This window comes from Coenobita brevimanus, chromosome 85 (assembly GCF_032717465.1).
Source record: "Coenobita brevimanus isolate Jiangsu-jjx chromosome 85, ASM3271746v2, whole genome shotgun sequence".
NCBI classification, from domain to species: Eukaryota; Metazoa; Arthropoda; class Malacostraca; order Decapoda; family Coenobitidae; genus Coenobita; species Coenobita brevimanus.
Window position 1 is genome coordinate 16,010,787 of NC_137038.1, and position 15,179 is coordinate 16,025,965.

A 15,179-nucleotide genomic window follows, 5' to 3' on the forward strand; every position below is an offset into this window, starting at 1 on the left:
GGACAGCCAGCCAGTGTTACAACCACACCACTCTTGACAGCCCAGTCAGTGCTGCCACTGCTACCCAGGTGCTTGGCTTCCATAGCCTAAGTCGGAGCCAAGAGCTGCTATGCGGACACAGCTCGCCTTCACCACACGAAGCTACCACTTTTCTCCACATCCTTACTCATTAACCCCTAAACCGCAGGGTTGTTTTGGCCCTCCTTGCGTGTCCCGCGAGAATATTCGCGCTCCGACAGACTTTGTAAAATTATTTGCCAAAAATCAGTTATTAGTCCTAGAATATTATAATTACATATGCATATGGCACATACCTTCAGCTTTCTCCTGGGATGTTTGTTGAGCCTTCGTCAAGTACCGTAGGACTTGTGGAGACTTCTGAAGTTAGGTAACGAATTCTCCACCTTACACTTCCCGACACCCCATAATATGATTACCACAGCCTGATATTATCACTAGAAACACTATTCTATGATTTCCAAATAGTTTGGAATCCATACACCGAAAAAAAAAACACTCACTCACTGTGAAAGCAATTAAAATTACGAGCACGTAAGAGCTTTCCATTTACGCTCGTTCCCTGCTGATATTCTGTCATTTATTATTCATAAACACACTCATACTTTATATTCCTATTACTTTATTACACACATATATATATATATATATATACAGTATTTATCCATAAGTTTCCATATATATATATATATATATATATATATACTGTATATATATATATATATATATATATATGTATAATATACAGTATTTATCCATAAGTTTCCTTCAGTAACAGTCGTTTATTTTCATTCTTGTTCAGTAAACTAGCGTAGAGAGCAAAGCTTTGACTGTCATTCCTCCAAGTATTTGTACTCATATTCTTATATTAGTAATTATTTACATTTCTATTTTATACACACCATGTTATACACTGTCACTTCCAGTAAATAAGGGCTCCTTTCCCTTGGAGCCAGGATGAACTTGGGACTCTGAAGCACTCGTAGTTTATCACCATTTCCTCCACTGGGTCATCACACGATTCACCAGAAAAATTGTAGTCAATGTCCATCATTATCATGGATAAATTAGCCAGTTCACGCTCCACAGCAGAGTCATTTACTCCTTTACCCCTTCCCACACGAGGTTTAGTAGGGGTAGAGGTCACAGGACCCTCTAGAAGTGGCGGAAATGGAGGGGCACGAGTGCTACGTGCTTTCATCTCAAGAAACAACACTAAACTAAATGAGGAAGGGGGATATGGGGCCCCCAAGGGTTGACAACATCAGTGAGGTGACAGCTGCTAATTTATATGATGTGAAATGATTGGCAGGAAATTAAGTAGTTCCAGGTGAATGTAAATATCACTTAGGCTTCTCCCTTCCTTTCTTATATATATTTTTATTACGAGAATAGATTATACGGCATATTTCAAGAGGAAATTACCAGGGAAAATTAGCGAACAAGTGCACGTGGGGTGTTGCCAGGTGATAATTAGCTAACTCCAGGTGTATGGCACTATCAGTTATCTTATTTTTTTTTGGTATATATTATTTTGTATAAGAATAGGGCATAGAGCTTATTTCAATGGATGAAATCAGTGGAAAATTCCAGAGAAGATTCGCTTAGTGCAGCGAGCCCAGGTAGGCGAGAGGAGAGGGTAATGGAGGGGAGGTAGGGAGGGGAGTCAAGAAGGGGGATAAATAGCTAAATTGTCAACAATGGATGGGAGTACAGATGAGGTTAGGAGTGCTGACTATTGTTGGACATTGGCAGTACTGACAGATGATACAAGCCACCACTTGAAAGCCCGGGAGAATTCAAAATAAAACAGAATCGCAAAAGTGACGCCCCGCGGTATGATCCCATGCTCCTAAGCGTCACAAAAGTGACGGCCCGCGGTTAAGGGGTTAACCCCTTAAACGCGGATCGTCTCGTTTGCGACGCTCGGCAAAAAGGACATAACGGCGGATCGTCGCATTTGCAATTCTAGTAAATTTTGAATAACCGCGGGCAAGCAGGCTCCAGCTGGTATTGTCTATCAGTACCACCACCCTTTAGCTACAATTAGCATACTTTACCTTTGTACTACTGACCTCAGTTGTTGCCAAGTATTGCGTTTTTCCCCCGTCCCCCCCCCCACCACGGCCCGGCCAGCCTGGCTGTGATACATGGCAGCGCTCTGAGCGCTCAGAACTGTAAATCTGCGCTCTCCTCTCACAAGCAGTTTATGCTAATAGGAAACGCTTGTTTCCCCAGTTGTAACACTAGCTTTTTTTCTCACGGTTTGCCCCTGTTTAGCGTCAGTTTACCACAGGCTTTCAAAGTGACATTATGGCGAGTTCTAGCTCTTCCGAGTCAGTGCAAGCGGCCGACAGGAACGAGAATAAAGTGGCGGGCGTAAGGCAGAATAAAAAGAGCGCCGTGGTGATCTTTTGGGAAGTAATATGATTGAAAATAATGTAGTATACATGTTTTTAGCTGTGAAAATGGAAATGTTTGTTGAGTGATGGGAAGACCGCCGCCACGGTGCATGTCGGCCGTACGCTCCGTTGATTTTAGCCTTATTTTCAGTGCTTATTGTACAAATACGGATTCCAAACTACCTTTACGTTGTAGTATAAAGTTTACTGTGACAGAATGAGGCTGTGGTAGAGGGGAAACCGGGTTGCTGGAGGTGTGAAAGTGAAAATTTGGTTACCCAACTTTGCAAGTCTCCACAAGTCCTTGGGTAGTCCATGAAGGCTCAACACATGTCTCTGGAGAAAGCTGAATGTGAGTACTATCTGCCATACCAAGTATAATGTTCTAGGGTTAATCTCTGATTTTTGGCTAATATTTTCCTACAGGTACTCAGACCGCGATACAACCCTGACACTCAGGGGAGGTCGACTGTTCACGGCCGCGTTTAAGGGGTTAATGGGACAACCTGCAGACCTGAGGATGGTTTCATTCATAAGACGAAGAGTTGGTGAGTAATAGGGTTTTTAATATATCCCTAACCGCTATACTTTTCCAGATATGAAGGTTTGAAAACAGGCTATTTGGGGGAAAATGCCTGTAAGCATAAAGCACCAGCCTCAAAACAATGGAGGCGTGGAAGAGTTATACAAAAAAAACAACACTTATTAAAACAAAGATAGTACCATTAAATAATATGAATGTGCTAGGGCCCTCATAAAGGTCATTTACCACTATTGCCATTGAACGACTTCACCACAAAACCACTGTTTTCACCAATTCCTGAGCGTCCAGGAAAACCTTCATCACTATCACCAGCACCATAGGACATTGTTACTCCAGTAATCACACACAGAACTCCGTAAAGTTGCAAAAGATGGCTGTAAACAGCAAGAATTCCTTTTTGTGTGCTATGAACACAGCACATTGGTTGGGACCAATGAATGGCGCAACAAAAACTCCCGCCAGATACAACGCCACATACAGCCAGCCAATCAGTAAGAATGGCTCATGGCCCGGCTACGTTCTCATTGGCCGCAAATAACACACACAGTCAAGATGCACTCCTCCACTCACATACCACAACCACAGCTGGGTGAATGTACAATACTCTTTCTGATGGACTTTCAACCATACTTCCAGTGGTGGAAGGTGCTCTCATCCAAGGCCACACCATAGAGTATGGGTCACAATAGCGTTATCCAACAAAAACTCATTTTCTAGCCGATGGTATGTGAACCCCTTCCATCATGCAGCCCCTCAATTTACAAGAACTGAATTTCCATAATAATCTTACCTAACTTCTAACGTCAACACGTACACTCTTAACACACAAGCCAAATTTTCTGGCTCCACATCCGTTATTTCATGACAAAGATCGGACACAAAGCCCTTTTCAAACTCATTGAACTAAATGCATATTTTAATGCTCCCTTATCATTAACATTTTTAGTTCTGCATCACTCCAACAAAGAAACCTTCCACATCGGAAACACACACGACATTTTATGTGACCAAATGTTACTCTCACTCACATACAGTTCCCTCACCACACGTTATTTCATCCAACAATTTTACTTTTTCCTTGGGAATAAATGCTCTTCTTGTGTTCACAACACTATCAGGCTGCTTAGGCATAACTAAAGTTAGTCTGGAATTACATGCTCAGAGTTTCTATATGAAATGAGAAACAAGGAAATAAAAAAATAAATGCTTCTAATCACAACGTCAATACAACAACCATGGCAGGCAGCAGCAGGTATGGGATGTGGTTCATGTGGTGTAAATCAATGAAGCCACCTGGAAATCCAATTGAGTAGCTACACGCATCCAGTTCCCACATGGTTTCTTCTGCGCAACTGAGTGATGTTACTAAGCAACTGAATAATTATGGAAGAAATTAAATGCCCGTGATACTGTAAGATTGTTCCTTCCCTTTAAATAATGACTATATGAAAGCGGTTCATCTATGGCCAGATAAACACACCAAACTTCATTCACCTTAGGAGTACCAGTTAAGAGAAGAGGCAGAGGTGGTGAAATATCTGGCAAACATTTACCCCTAACTATATCTGACACAGTGGGGAGTGGGCGAGCTCACCTTATGTTCAATATTGGTCTGCTGTGCCTTATCAAGATGAACCTTGATGAGCCGGGAGCCATCCAAACGCACACGAATCCGCTTGCCAACAATTTCAGCGGGGAATACAAGATCCTCCAAGATGGCATCATGCACGCAGGTGAGGGTTCGGCTGTACAAGATAAATGAGTCATTAAAGAAAAAAGAAAAGCAATGGCATAATAGGTAACTGCTGTGACATCAGTTCTTCTTAGAGGTTTTCAAGTACCAATCATGAGAATCATGCTCAAAAAAAAATTCATCATATCATTAATGGTTATCTGCACTGAACTGTATTAAAAAGGAAAATCCTATCCCATCTACAATAATTAGGTACAAACAAATATACAGTAGTATCTATGGCACACGTATGTTAACTACAGATGGTCAGTGTTGTTCCAAACATCAAGTTCTTCCATAAAGAGGGTGCTGATAACTGGGAACTGGCAAATACATTTTATAGGTGGCAATGAAACTTTAAACACAGCAATTTTTTCTATTTACTGGAGATTAACACCAATACACTAAAAAAGGTGACATGGAAAACGGACATACTCAACGAACTCAATACCTCCTGGGACGCTTCTGCTTAGGTGGGTTCTTCATTTTACGGGTTGGTTTGGGGAGGATGCGGCGCTGTGCAATAACTACAACATGTTTCCCACTGAACTTCTTCTCCAGCTCACGTACCAGGCGGGGCTGAACGCGCTGGAAGGAGCGCAGCAGAGGCACTGGTACGAAGATGGCAATGCACTGCAAAAGGGGGGGAAAAAAATACAAGTTTCTTAACCACACAGTACAGAAGCAAATATTGTACAGAACAGTGATAACAAAAACTGAAGGATAATCACTAATTTTAGCATGCCATTAAGCAGGATGGTCTGGATGATGAATGCAATCAAACTGATAACTTCAGAGTAAGCGAGTCGTGTGATGTGATGGGATAAGTGAAACTGTGGAAGAATTTAAGTATTCACTGCTCTGACACTAAAGTGGTAAATGTGTAAAACATGTAATTTTTTTTTTTTTTTTTTTTTTTTTTTTTTATGCAGGGAAGAAGGAACCAAAGGCCATGAGCCTGCAGTAACAGTTCCCTCCAAGAGAAAAACAAAATACAATAGAGAGCCAAATTCAAGATCCGCTCATTTTGAGATGCCTGGACACGCTGCGTGTGAAAGACTTGAGATCATAGGCAGCAGGAAATACAGACAGAGGGAGACAGTTCCAGAGCTGACCTGCAGCATAAATGAAAGACTGGGAGTAACGGTTAACTCTTGCATTAGAGAGTTGGACAGAAAAGGGATGAGAGTTTGCTGCCAGACGGGTGCTACGTGCCCGTCGTAGAGGTGGAGGAATGCAAGCAGACAGTTCAGAGGAGCAGTGACCATTAAAGTAGCAATAGAAAAGAGATAAAGATGCAACAGTGTGGCGAAGAGACAGAGGTTGAAGGGAGTCAGTAAGAGCAGGAGAGCTAATGAGACGAAAAGCCTTTGACTCCACCCTATTGAGAAGAGCTGTATGTGGGGAGCCTCCCCACACATGAGAGTTGTACTCCACACAGGGGCGGATAAAACCCCTGTAGAGAGTCAACAATTGTGCAGGGGTAAAGAAAGAGCGAAGTAGGCTAAGCACACCCAATCTCTTGGAAGCAGATTTTACAAGAGATGTAATATGATCTTTCCAAGATAAGTCCCAAGTAAATGAAACCCCAAGCATGTTCAAGGATGATGCAGGATTAAGCTGAATATTATTAAACATTAGTGGGTATACCTGTGGAAGATTTTGTCGGGTTGATAGGTGTAAGAACTGAGTCTTAGATGCATTAAAAACAACCAGATTATTTTTACCCCAGTCAGAGATACGAGCCAAGTCAGACATTAGGTGTGCCATAGCCTCATCCCTTGTTTGTTGAAGTAACTGTTGAGATGGGCGTTGCGGGAACCGAATGGAAAGGTGAAGGGTGGAGTCATCAGTGTATGAGTGGATAGGGTTAGATGTACAGCTTAGAAGATCATTGATGAATAAAAGGGAGAGAGTTGGTGATAGGACAGAGCCCTGAGGAACACCACTGTTGATAGATCTAGGAGAAGAACAATGGCCGTCTACAACAGCAGCTATAGAACGACCAGAAAGGAAGCTAGCGATGAAGGCACAGATAGAAGGATAGAAAACGTAGGAGGGCAGTTTGGAAATTAAAGATTTATGCCAGACTCGATCGAAAGCCTTTGAGATGTCAAGTGCAATGGCAAAGCTTTCGCCAAAGTCCCGAAAGGAGGATGACCAGGAGTCTGAAAGGTAGGTGAGAAGATCGCCAGTGGAGCGTCCCTGACGGAACCCGTACTGACGATCGGAAAGAAGGTTGTGATAGGAAAGATGCCTTAAAATTTTTCTATTGAGAATTGACTCGAAAACTTTTGAAATACAGGACGTTAAAGCAATTGGACGATAGTTGGAGGGTTGGGAGTGGTCACCCTTCTTTGGGACTGGCTGAATGAGAGCAAACTTCCAGCAAGAAGGAAAGGTACAAGTTGACAAACAAAGGTGAAAGGGTTTGCCTAGGCAGGGTGTAAGCACAGAAGCACAGTTCTTGAGAACAACAGGAGGGACCCCATCAGGCCAGGAGGGACCCCATCAGGCCCATAAGCCTTGTTAGTACTGAGGCCAGTGTGGCAGAAAATACATCAGCTGAAGGAATTTTAATGTCAGCCATGAGGAAGTCAGAGGGGGGAAGTGAAGGAGGAACAGCACCGGAATCGTCTAAGGTGGAATTGGAGGAGAAAGTCTGTGCGAAGAGATCTGCTTTATCATTAGAAGAAATAGCTACAGAACCATTAGAGTAGAAAAGAGGAGGGAAGGATGATGAGGTAAAGTTGTTAGAAAGATTTTTGGCAAGGTGCCAGAAGGAGCGGGAAGAATTCGAGTTGGAGAGTTGAGAGCATTTAGTATGGATGAAATTATTTTTAGTAGAGCGAAGAACAGACTTAGCACGATTCCGGGCAGAAACGTAAAGATGATGTGATTCAGGGGTGGGTTGGCTCCGGTACCTTTTGTAGGCCCTCTCCTTGTTGCGGACAGCATTAGAACAAGCGTGATTAAACCAAGGCTTTCTTGCGTTAGTCAAAGGATATGAGAAAGGAATGTATGCTTCCATGCCCAAGAGAATAACCTCCTTAATGTGCAAGGCACACTCAGATGGCTCACAGCCATGGAAGCAATATTCATTCCAGGAAAAATCAAAGAAGTACTGCCCGAGGGCCTCCCAGTCCGCGGCTCCAAAATGCCACAGACGACGTTTCCCTGGAGGGTCCACAGGCCGTACCGGAGTGATAGGACACATTAAGGTAATAAGGTTGTGATTGGAGGAGCCCAACGGAGAGAAAAGATTAACAGAGTAAGCAGAAGGATTAGTTGTGAGAAAGAGGTCAAGTATATTGGAACTCTCTCCAAGGCGATCAAGGATACGGGTAGGGTGCTGTACAAGCTGCTCTAGGTCATTAAGGATAGAAAAGATGTAGGCTTCTTCACCAGGTGGATCAGTGAAAGGAGAGGAGAGCCAAAGGTGGTGGTGAACATTGAAATCTCCTAAAATGGAGATTTCAGAGAAAGGAGAAATGGATAGAATGTGTTCCATCGTAGAAGTAAGATAGTCAAAGAATTTTTGATAGTCAGTAGAATTAGGGGATAAGTAAACAGCACAGATATATTCAGTCAGAGAATGACAGGAAAGCTGAAGCCAGAGTGTAGAGAATTCAGAAGAATCGAGTTCAGGAACACGAGAGCAAGATAAGTCGTTACGTATATATACACAACAGCCACCTTTGGCTTTGAAATGAGTATAGAGAAAGTAGGAGGATACAAAAAAGGGTTTGCTGTCAGTTGCCTCAGACAGCTGAGTCTCCGTTAGAAAAAGAAGGTGAGGTTTAGAGGAGGAGAGGTGGTGCTCAACAGAGCGAAAGTTAGAGGAAAGGCCGCGAATGTTGCAGAAATGAAGAAGAAGAGAGTCAGACAGTGGTTCCAGGCACCTCGAGTCGTCACCGGGAAAGGGGCGGATGGTGGGGGCATTTATGGTCTCCCCCCCTCCCCCAGGGACTCCAAGGCTTGGTGATGAGACGCCATAATTTTTGACTTTTGGAAAAGGAAGTGTAGTGTGTACTGTGCAAGTAGTTTGGTGTAGATAGTTAGAGAAATTTGTACTGGAAAGCATGCTGGCCTACTCTCTGTGTAACTGAGACACTGAAAAAGTTCAGCAAAGGGGGATGGTCAGGAACTAGTCCTGAGGGCTGAGGAATGAGCAGCGACACCCAACAAAAAAACTGTGATTAGTTCCACAAAGGACTGGCCATGACGCAAGAGTCCTGTGGTGCCAGAAGGAATGCATGATATGACAGTTCCCATATTAACATATGTGAAACTCCTATGACAGAGTTAGAAAGTAAAGAGAAAATAGTGGAAATGGGGCTGATAGAAAATAAATGTAGGCATTTATTTATTACAGGATGAAAGATTCTTCATGTTTACAGTGTTGATAATGAAGGCTTTCAAAATTGTTCAAATAAAGAAGAGTTACCTACCCAATGCTTATTGAAAATAGTTATGCTTAGTGAAAGAAGATACAACCACCTGCATGGGTGATCAAACATGAAAAAAAAAAAAAGCAGCCTGAACACACAACATTTTTTAAAGCTTCCACAGGATCACTTAACTGTACAAGGTCTGTCCAGAAAGGAACCAAACTTTTTAAAACACCATACCAAATAGCCAGAGTAGCACGACAGGTCTTTGTTATATGCTACATTAGTGTTGTATGCAGTGTGTGTGTGTGTGTGTGTGTGTGTGTGTGTGTGTGTGTGTGTGTGTGTGTGTGTGTGTGTGTGTGTGTGTGTGTGTGTGTGTGCAGCAGCTGGGAGGCAGCAGTGTTACTAAGCCATAACGGTGGATGTTTTTATTATGATGTACTCAGTATGTTTTGTGGGGAATGAGTGAATGACTGTTTTGAGCAAATTCTGAACAGTTAAGTATGTTTTGTTAACTGTTGATGAGGCAAACATAGCTGACAGTGGGGGAGTGATACTGAGAGAAGAAGGTAAAGACAGATGTATACCCTGTTCCCAAACAGCCTCGCTATAATGAACTTCAGTTGTAAAGCATTGTACAGTGAAAGCTCGATTATCCAGGCTCGGATTATCCGGGCTGTGACTGAAGGGTTCAGTGGCACAGTAATACATAAAATTATCTGTACAACAGCTCCAGTTTAAACAGCAAACATTATTTGCTAGCGAGCGAGCTACTGGTAAACACGGGTGAATCTACCCCCCACCCACATCTCCTGCTCACAACTTGATCACAAGGGTGGTAGAGTGTAGTTTGGTGACGTGACTGATAACCTAACCTAACCTAGCTTAACTACTTAATAATTTAACCTAACCTAACCTGGGTTCCATTTGGGAAATTGGGAAACAAATCCACCTTTGAGTACAATAACCTTGCGTCCAACACGCGTTAGTCCAGCACGATTCAGGTCCAGCACGGAGAGCAAATAATTAGTATTATTTAATACGATTTAATTACTGCAACACGAGTGTGTTAGCATAACACGCACAGAGCTCCGAGAAGTGGGCGAAATCCACAGAGTTCAACTCTAGCACGATCACCCCCGGTCCAACACGGTCATACTGGACATTCCCATGATGATGATAGCCAATGAAAACTTCTGATCAAGTAGCCTTCCCCCCCGCTATCGTGACGTGATCGTGATGCCGCCCAATTAAAAACGCTTCTGGTGTCACGTGATGTTTTGTTTAAATTTCTCCCGCCACAGTGCCACTCAGTCGCATAATTGCATTGGAAGGTGCTTTTTTCTTGCTGCATTTTCTGCCCTTGTTACTGCATTTTACCCTGCTCACGATGCCTAGGCAGCCTTCTGAGAACCCCAAGAAGCGTCGGCACCTTCCTCAGGCCACCAAGCTAGAAAGCATCGAGAGGAAGAAGAAAGGGAAGAGGAAAGATGACATTGCCAAGGCCTACGCCATGAATGAAGCCAACGTGAGAACCATAATAAAAAACCAAGACAAGATCCTGGCAGCCGAAGGCTATCACACGGCACTTCATACCAGGTTTGCCGAGGATACGATGGTAAATCGGAACGGTAACGTGGTAAAATTCCCGACGATACCACGGGCATTTGGAATTCATCTGGATGGATTCCTGCCGAGGATACGACGGGCAAAACAGTGTGACCAAAACCCAGGCGACTCGACAGAGAATGTATCGTACTACAGCATTGAACATTTAGCCAGACACTGAATACATATTAATATTTTAGAATAAATATCAATCGTTTTGAAACCCTTCTCATCGGTGTGTGTACCAGTTTATAAACAAAGTTGCTTCTCTTTATTCTCTACCGAGGCAGCGACAGTGATCACTTTCCACCGTCACGAGACGGGGGCTCTGGCAACAGCGTGAGAAGCATGCCGTTTGCCGAGGATTACAGAGTGCTAGGACAGGCAGAAGCAGGACCTTCCATGGCTGTGGACGAAGATAGTGATTCTGAGTGTGATTTCGAAGGATTTATGAGGGAGGTTGAGGAGGAGCAACAGCCATTACCCGCTAGTGACGCTAGCAGCCATCCTCCGGGGACCCAGTAGGACTACCTACAGCCTTGGATACCACCTTCCATTCCCAGCAAGCCCACCAACACTATCCTAAAAGATTAGTTATCATTCATAGCACAGTACCATTTATTATAATTACAATAGTACCAATATATGTAGAGGTATATGGTAGGTATTTAGGGTGACTTTTCCTAGGGTTGCTGACATAATACATTTTTCCCCATAAGCTCTGTTGTTAGTCCAACACGTTTTTGGTCCAACACATGACCCATGCATGACAATATTACCGTGTTGGACGCGAGGGTACTGTACATTCATTAAATTTCTTCCATTATGCCGGAAACAATCGTACGTACAGCTTAAGGAACGTGATGATAACAAGGGAGGAAACCTTTCAGCAAGAGAAGGTAATGCACCACCCTCAAAATAGTCTGAAAAATACACAAAACTAACTAGAGGAATATGAGCTGACTTGGTAAGGTGTTTAGGCTGTACTGTATATTTAGACAAAAATTTATGGGTTTCACAATGATGGAATTAAACAGAAATGTCTGCTAATCAGAAAAAAATTACTCTTTCACCACATGCGTTCGAGTAAGTTAGCATTCAGTTTCACATTCTTCGTTCAATATCGTTCTTCCCAGCACATTTCAGACTGACTGAGCATACTCATTTCTGCTCCTTAAAGTGTACATTTACTGCTCATTCTTTTGTTCGTTCTTATGTGTATGTGTTAAAGAAAGAGTACTGATACAAACAATAATGTATATCATTAACTCCTTCATAGCTGCCAGCCTTGAACAACACTTTACTGTACCTGTGTCAGTGACGTTGAGTTAGGATGAGCTATAAAAGACTGCGAACAATTATGGGAGGGGAACAAAGGTTACTGGTATGTTTACATGACCCTACACTACCATTCCAAGCAGTCAGGTGTTCACTTCATTCCAGATGTTTTCGCCAATATGTTGACATGCTTATGCAATATAACACCCTGATTTTGAGTAAGCTTCTTCTATTATGCCGGAAACAATCGTAGGTACAGCTTAAGGGACGTGATGATGATAAGGGAGGAAATCTTTCAGCAAGAGGGAAATATACCACCCTCAAAATAGTCAGAAATATACAGAAAAACTACAGGAATATGAATTGAATTGGTAAGGTCTTCATGCTATATGCTTAGACAAAAATTTATGGATTTCACAATTTCAGGAGACAAAATGGAACAAAAATGTTTGCTAATCAGAAAAAAAATTACTCTTTCATCCCACATTTTCTCGTAAGTTAACATGCAGTTCCATATTCTTCGCTCAATATCGCGCTTCCCAATACATTTCGGACCGACTGAGCATAGTTATTTCTGCTCATAAAAGTTACATGAACATTTACTACTCATTCTTGAACAACATAAGTAAGTCAGTGACACTGAGTAAGGGTGAGCTATAAAAAAGTGTAAACAATTAGGGGAAGGGAACGATGGTCACTGCTATGTTCCATCCCAACCAATCAGGCGGTTATTTCATCTCAAATGCTTTCACTGATACGTGACTCTACACTAAGTGACAAGCTAAATGGTTTCCTGTACACCAGGAAGCTATTTACTAAGCTGGGTGGTAACCATATAACCAAATTTAGGTGCCTGGTGGTTTAGTGGGTAATTATTGTGCTCCAATCGGATTGAACCGCTGAAGGTTTATGTTCATGGGGTGGTTGGGGTTTATTGCTCAAGTAATGCCACTCAGGGATGAGTGAGGTTGGTCACTCTCATCTTAAATGTCAGGACCAACTGCCTAGCCCCGGGCTCCTACGCTCCTCATGGGGCAACGTAGGATTGGATGATGGATGGATGGATGGATGGTTAACATGTTAATGTCACATGCGCCATAATTTAATTACATTACATCCTTGAAAAATGCACATTTGAATTGTGCAATTCACCAATTATGTGGGCGCCATCCCAAAAAATACGATTAAATAATTTTCGTATTGTGCGCGTATTTTTTAATTGTGTGGGCACGTCTGGGAAGACCAAGCCATTCCAACTACATTCTGTACTACTTTATGAGGTGGATGGAATGCATAAGCTGACCAGACAGTTCGGTACTTCATTTTGTGTGGATTATTCATAATTTTACTAATTTATCATAATTTCATTAAAGAAGGTCATGTTATAACTAATGTAAAAGTAATTTTCTAAAGTGGGAAATTAAAGAAAATATGCACAAAAAGTGGGACATTTTTTAATCATCATCATCATCCGGACCTCCTTTCCCACCCAAGGGCAGGGTGAGGAGTAGCAATGTCCAGACAGCACAAACTTGCCCAATCCAAATAGGCCACACTTCCATTCACTCATCATTCAAGCCCCCAGAATCATGGCTCTAACGGATACGTCAAAAAACATTCACCACATTCTGCAGCTTCACACGAAAGTATCCAGTTGAGTCAATCTGGACGCTGCCGTGCTCACAAGGGGTGCCAAAATCCCTGATCAGGCATTTCTCCTCACAATATTCATCCAACCAGCTCGATCTCTTGTCAGTTCCCTAGCCTCACCGACTTCCAAACCTCTCTTCCTCACACACTCATCCACCATATCTCTCCATCTTCTCCTTGGCCTACCTCGTTTCCTCCCTCCTTCAAATTCGCTCAGGTAAACCTTTTTCACCACGCTATTGTTACCCATTCTTTCCACATGACCATACCATCTCAGGACACTCTCTTTCATTCTGGTGTCCACCAACTACTTCACTCCACACCTTTCACGAATCACACTATTTCGTATCCTAGCCACCCTCTGTGTACTCCACATACATTCCTCAGCAGTCCCATCTCCACTGCTCTTACTCTTGACTTTTCATTTTCATGCCACACCATAGTCTCACACCCATAAGATAGAGCTGGCACTAACACTCCTTCATGTAAGACTAATGCAGCTGCAACACTCAAGCCTCTGTTTCTTATCAAGGCCTTCATTGCACCAGCTACTTTTCTTCCTTGTGTCACTGTACTTTCAATTTCTTTTGCACATTTTCCTCTATTTTCTATCACTGTACCCAAGTATTTGAACTCTCTCACCAATTCCAGTCTCTCTCCATTCACTGTGACATCACACTGGGAGTCACCTTCTCTCTCAATAACCATCACTTTACTCTTCTCTACATTTACTCTCAAGGCATGATGCTCACTGGAGCAAGCAAATTTCTGAACTCAGGGTCACTGAGGGGGGTAAACATATGCATTACTTCAAGCAGAAAAAGCACCTTACTAAATCAGTTCTTCCTGATTGTCGGTTATAATTTTCTGATTATTTCTGGGTCGGTAAATAAATGTTTCTTGTTAAATCCGTTTCCTCTTTGTTTGTAGCTGTTCTGCTGTGACAACTTGTTTGGTTCGTTAATGTAATGGGGGAAGGGACTGTTCTAACCAAAGTGTTTAACTAAATCTGGCCTAACCTAGCTTAAATGTGATGATCATAACAGAGGGAAAATTTTTCAGCAAGAGAAGGAATTTACCAAACTGAAAATAATCAGAAAAATACAGAAACAAGCTGGGCGAATATGAATTGATTTGGTAAGGTCTTTCTGCTGATTAAAGTGTAGTTACATTCACCATTAATAAATCAATCTAACAGTACAGTACTTGTGTTTTGTTCCGACAGATTAATCGTGATTTCGGACTATTCAGGCACCCCTTCACACCAAGTAGCCTGGATAATTGGGAGATCTATGTTGTTATCACCTAACAACACCTCACGTGCAATCGTTCGCTAATTTTCGCTGTTTATTTCCCCTTGAAATATGCCGTATAATCTATTTTCGCAATAAATATACATATAAGGAGGGAAGGGAGAAGCCTAAGTGATATTTACATTCACCTGGAACTACCTAATTTATAATGTATTGTCTAGATTTCCTGCCAGTCATTTCACTGCTATATATTAGCTGCTGTCAAGAGGCTGACGTTGGCAGTCATGCATTTCCCTAGGT

The 15,179-nt window shown here is 42.4% G+C and overlaps 1 protein-coding gene across 2 annotated transcripts in view; it reads right to left on the reverse strand.

Moving 5' to 3' along the window:
- Positions 1-15,179, reverse strand: part of RpS7 (ribosomal protein S7) — a 113,684-nt gene that overhangs the window by 44,859 nt on the left and 53,646 nt on the right. For both annotated transcript variants that reach the window (XM_080280607.1, XM_080280606.1), the window contains exons 3-4: positions 5,148-5,329; positions 4,559-4,709 (exon numbers count right to left, since the gene is read on the reverse strand). In XM_080280607.1, the coding sequence (XP_080136733.1) occupies positions 4,559-4,709; positions 5,148-5,329 (333 nt within the window). The remainder of the gene's footprint in view (positions 1-4,558; positions 4,710-5,147; positions 5,330-15,179) is intronic.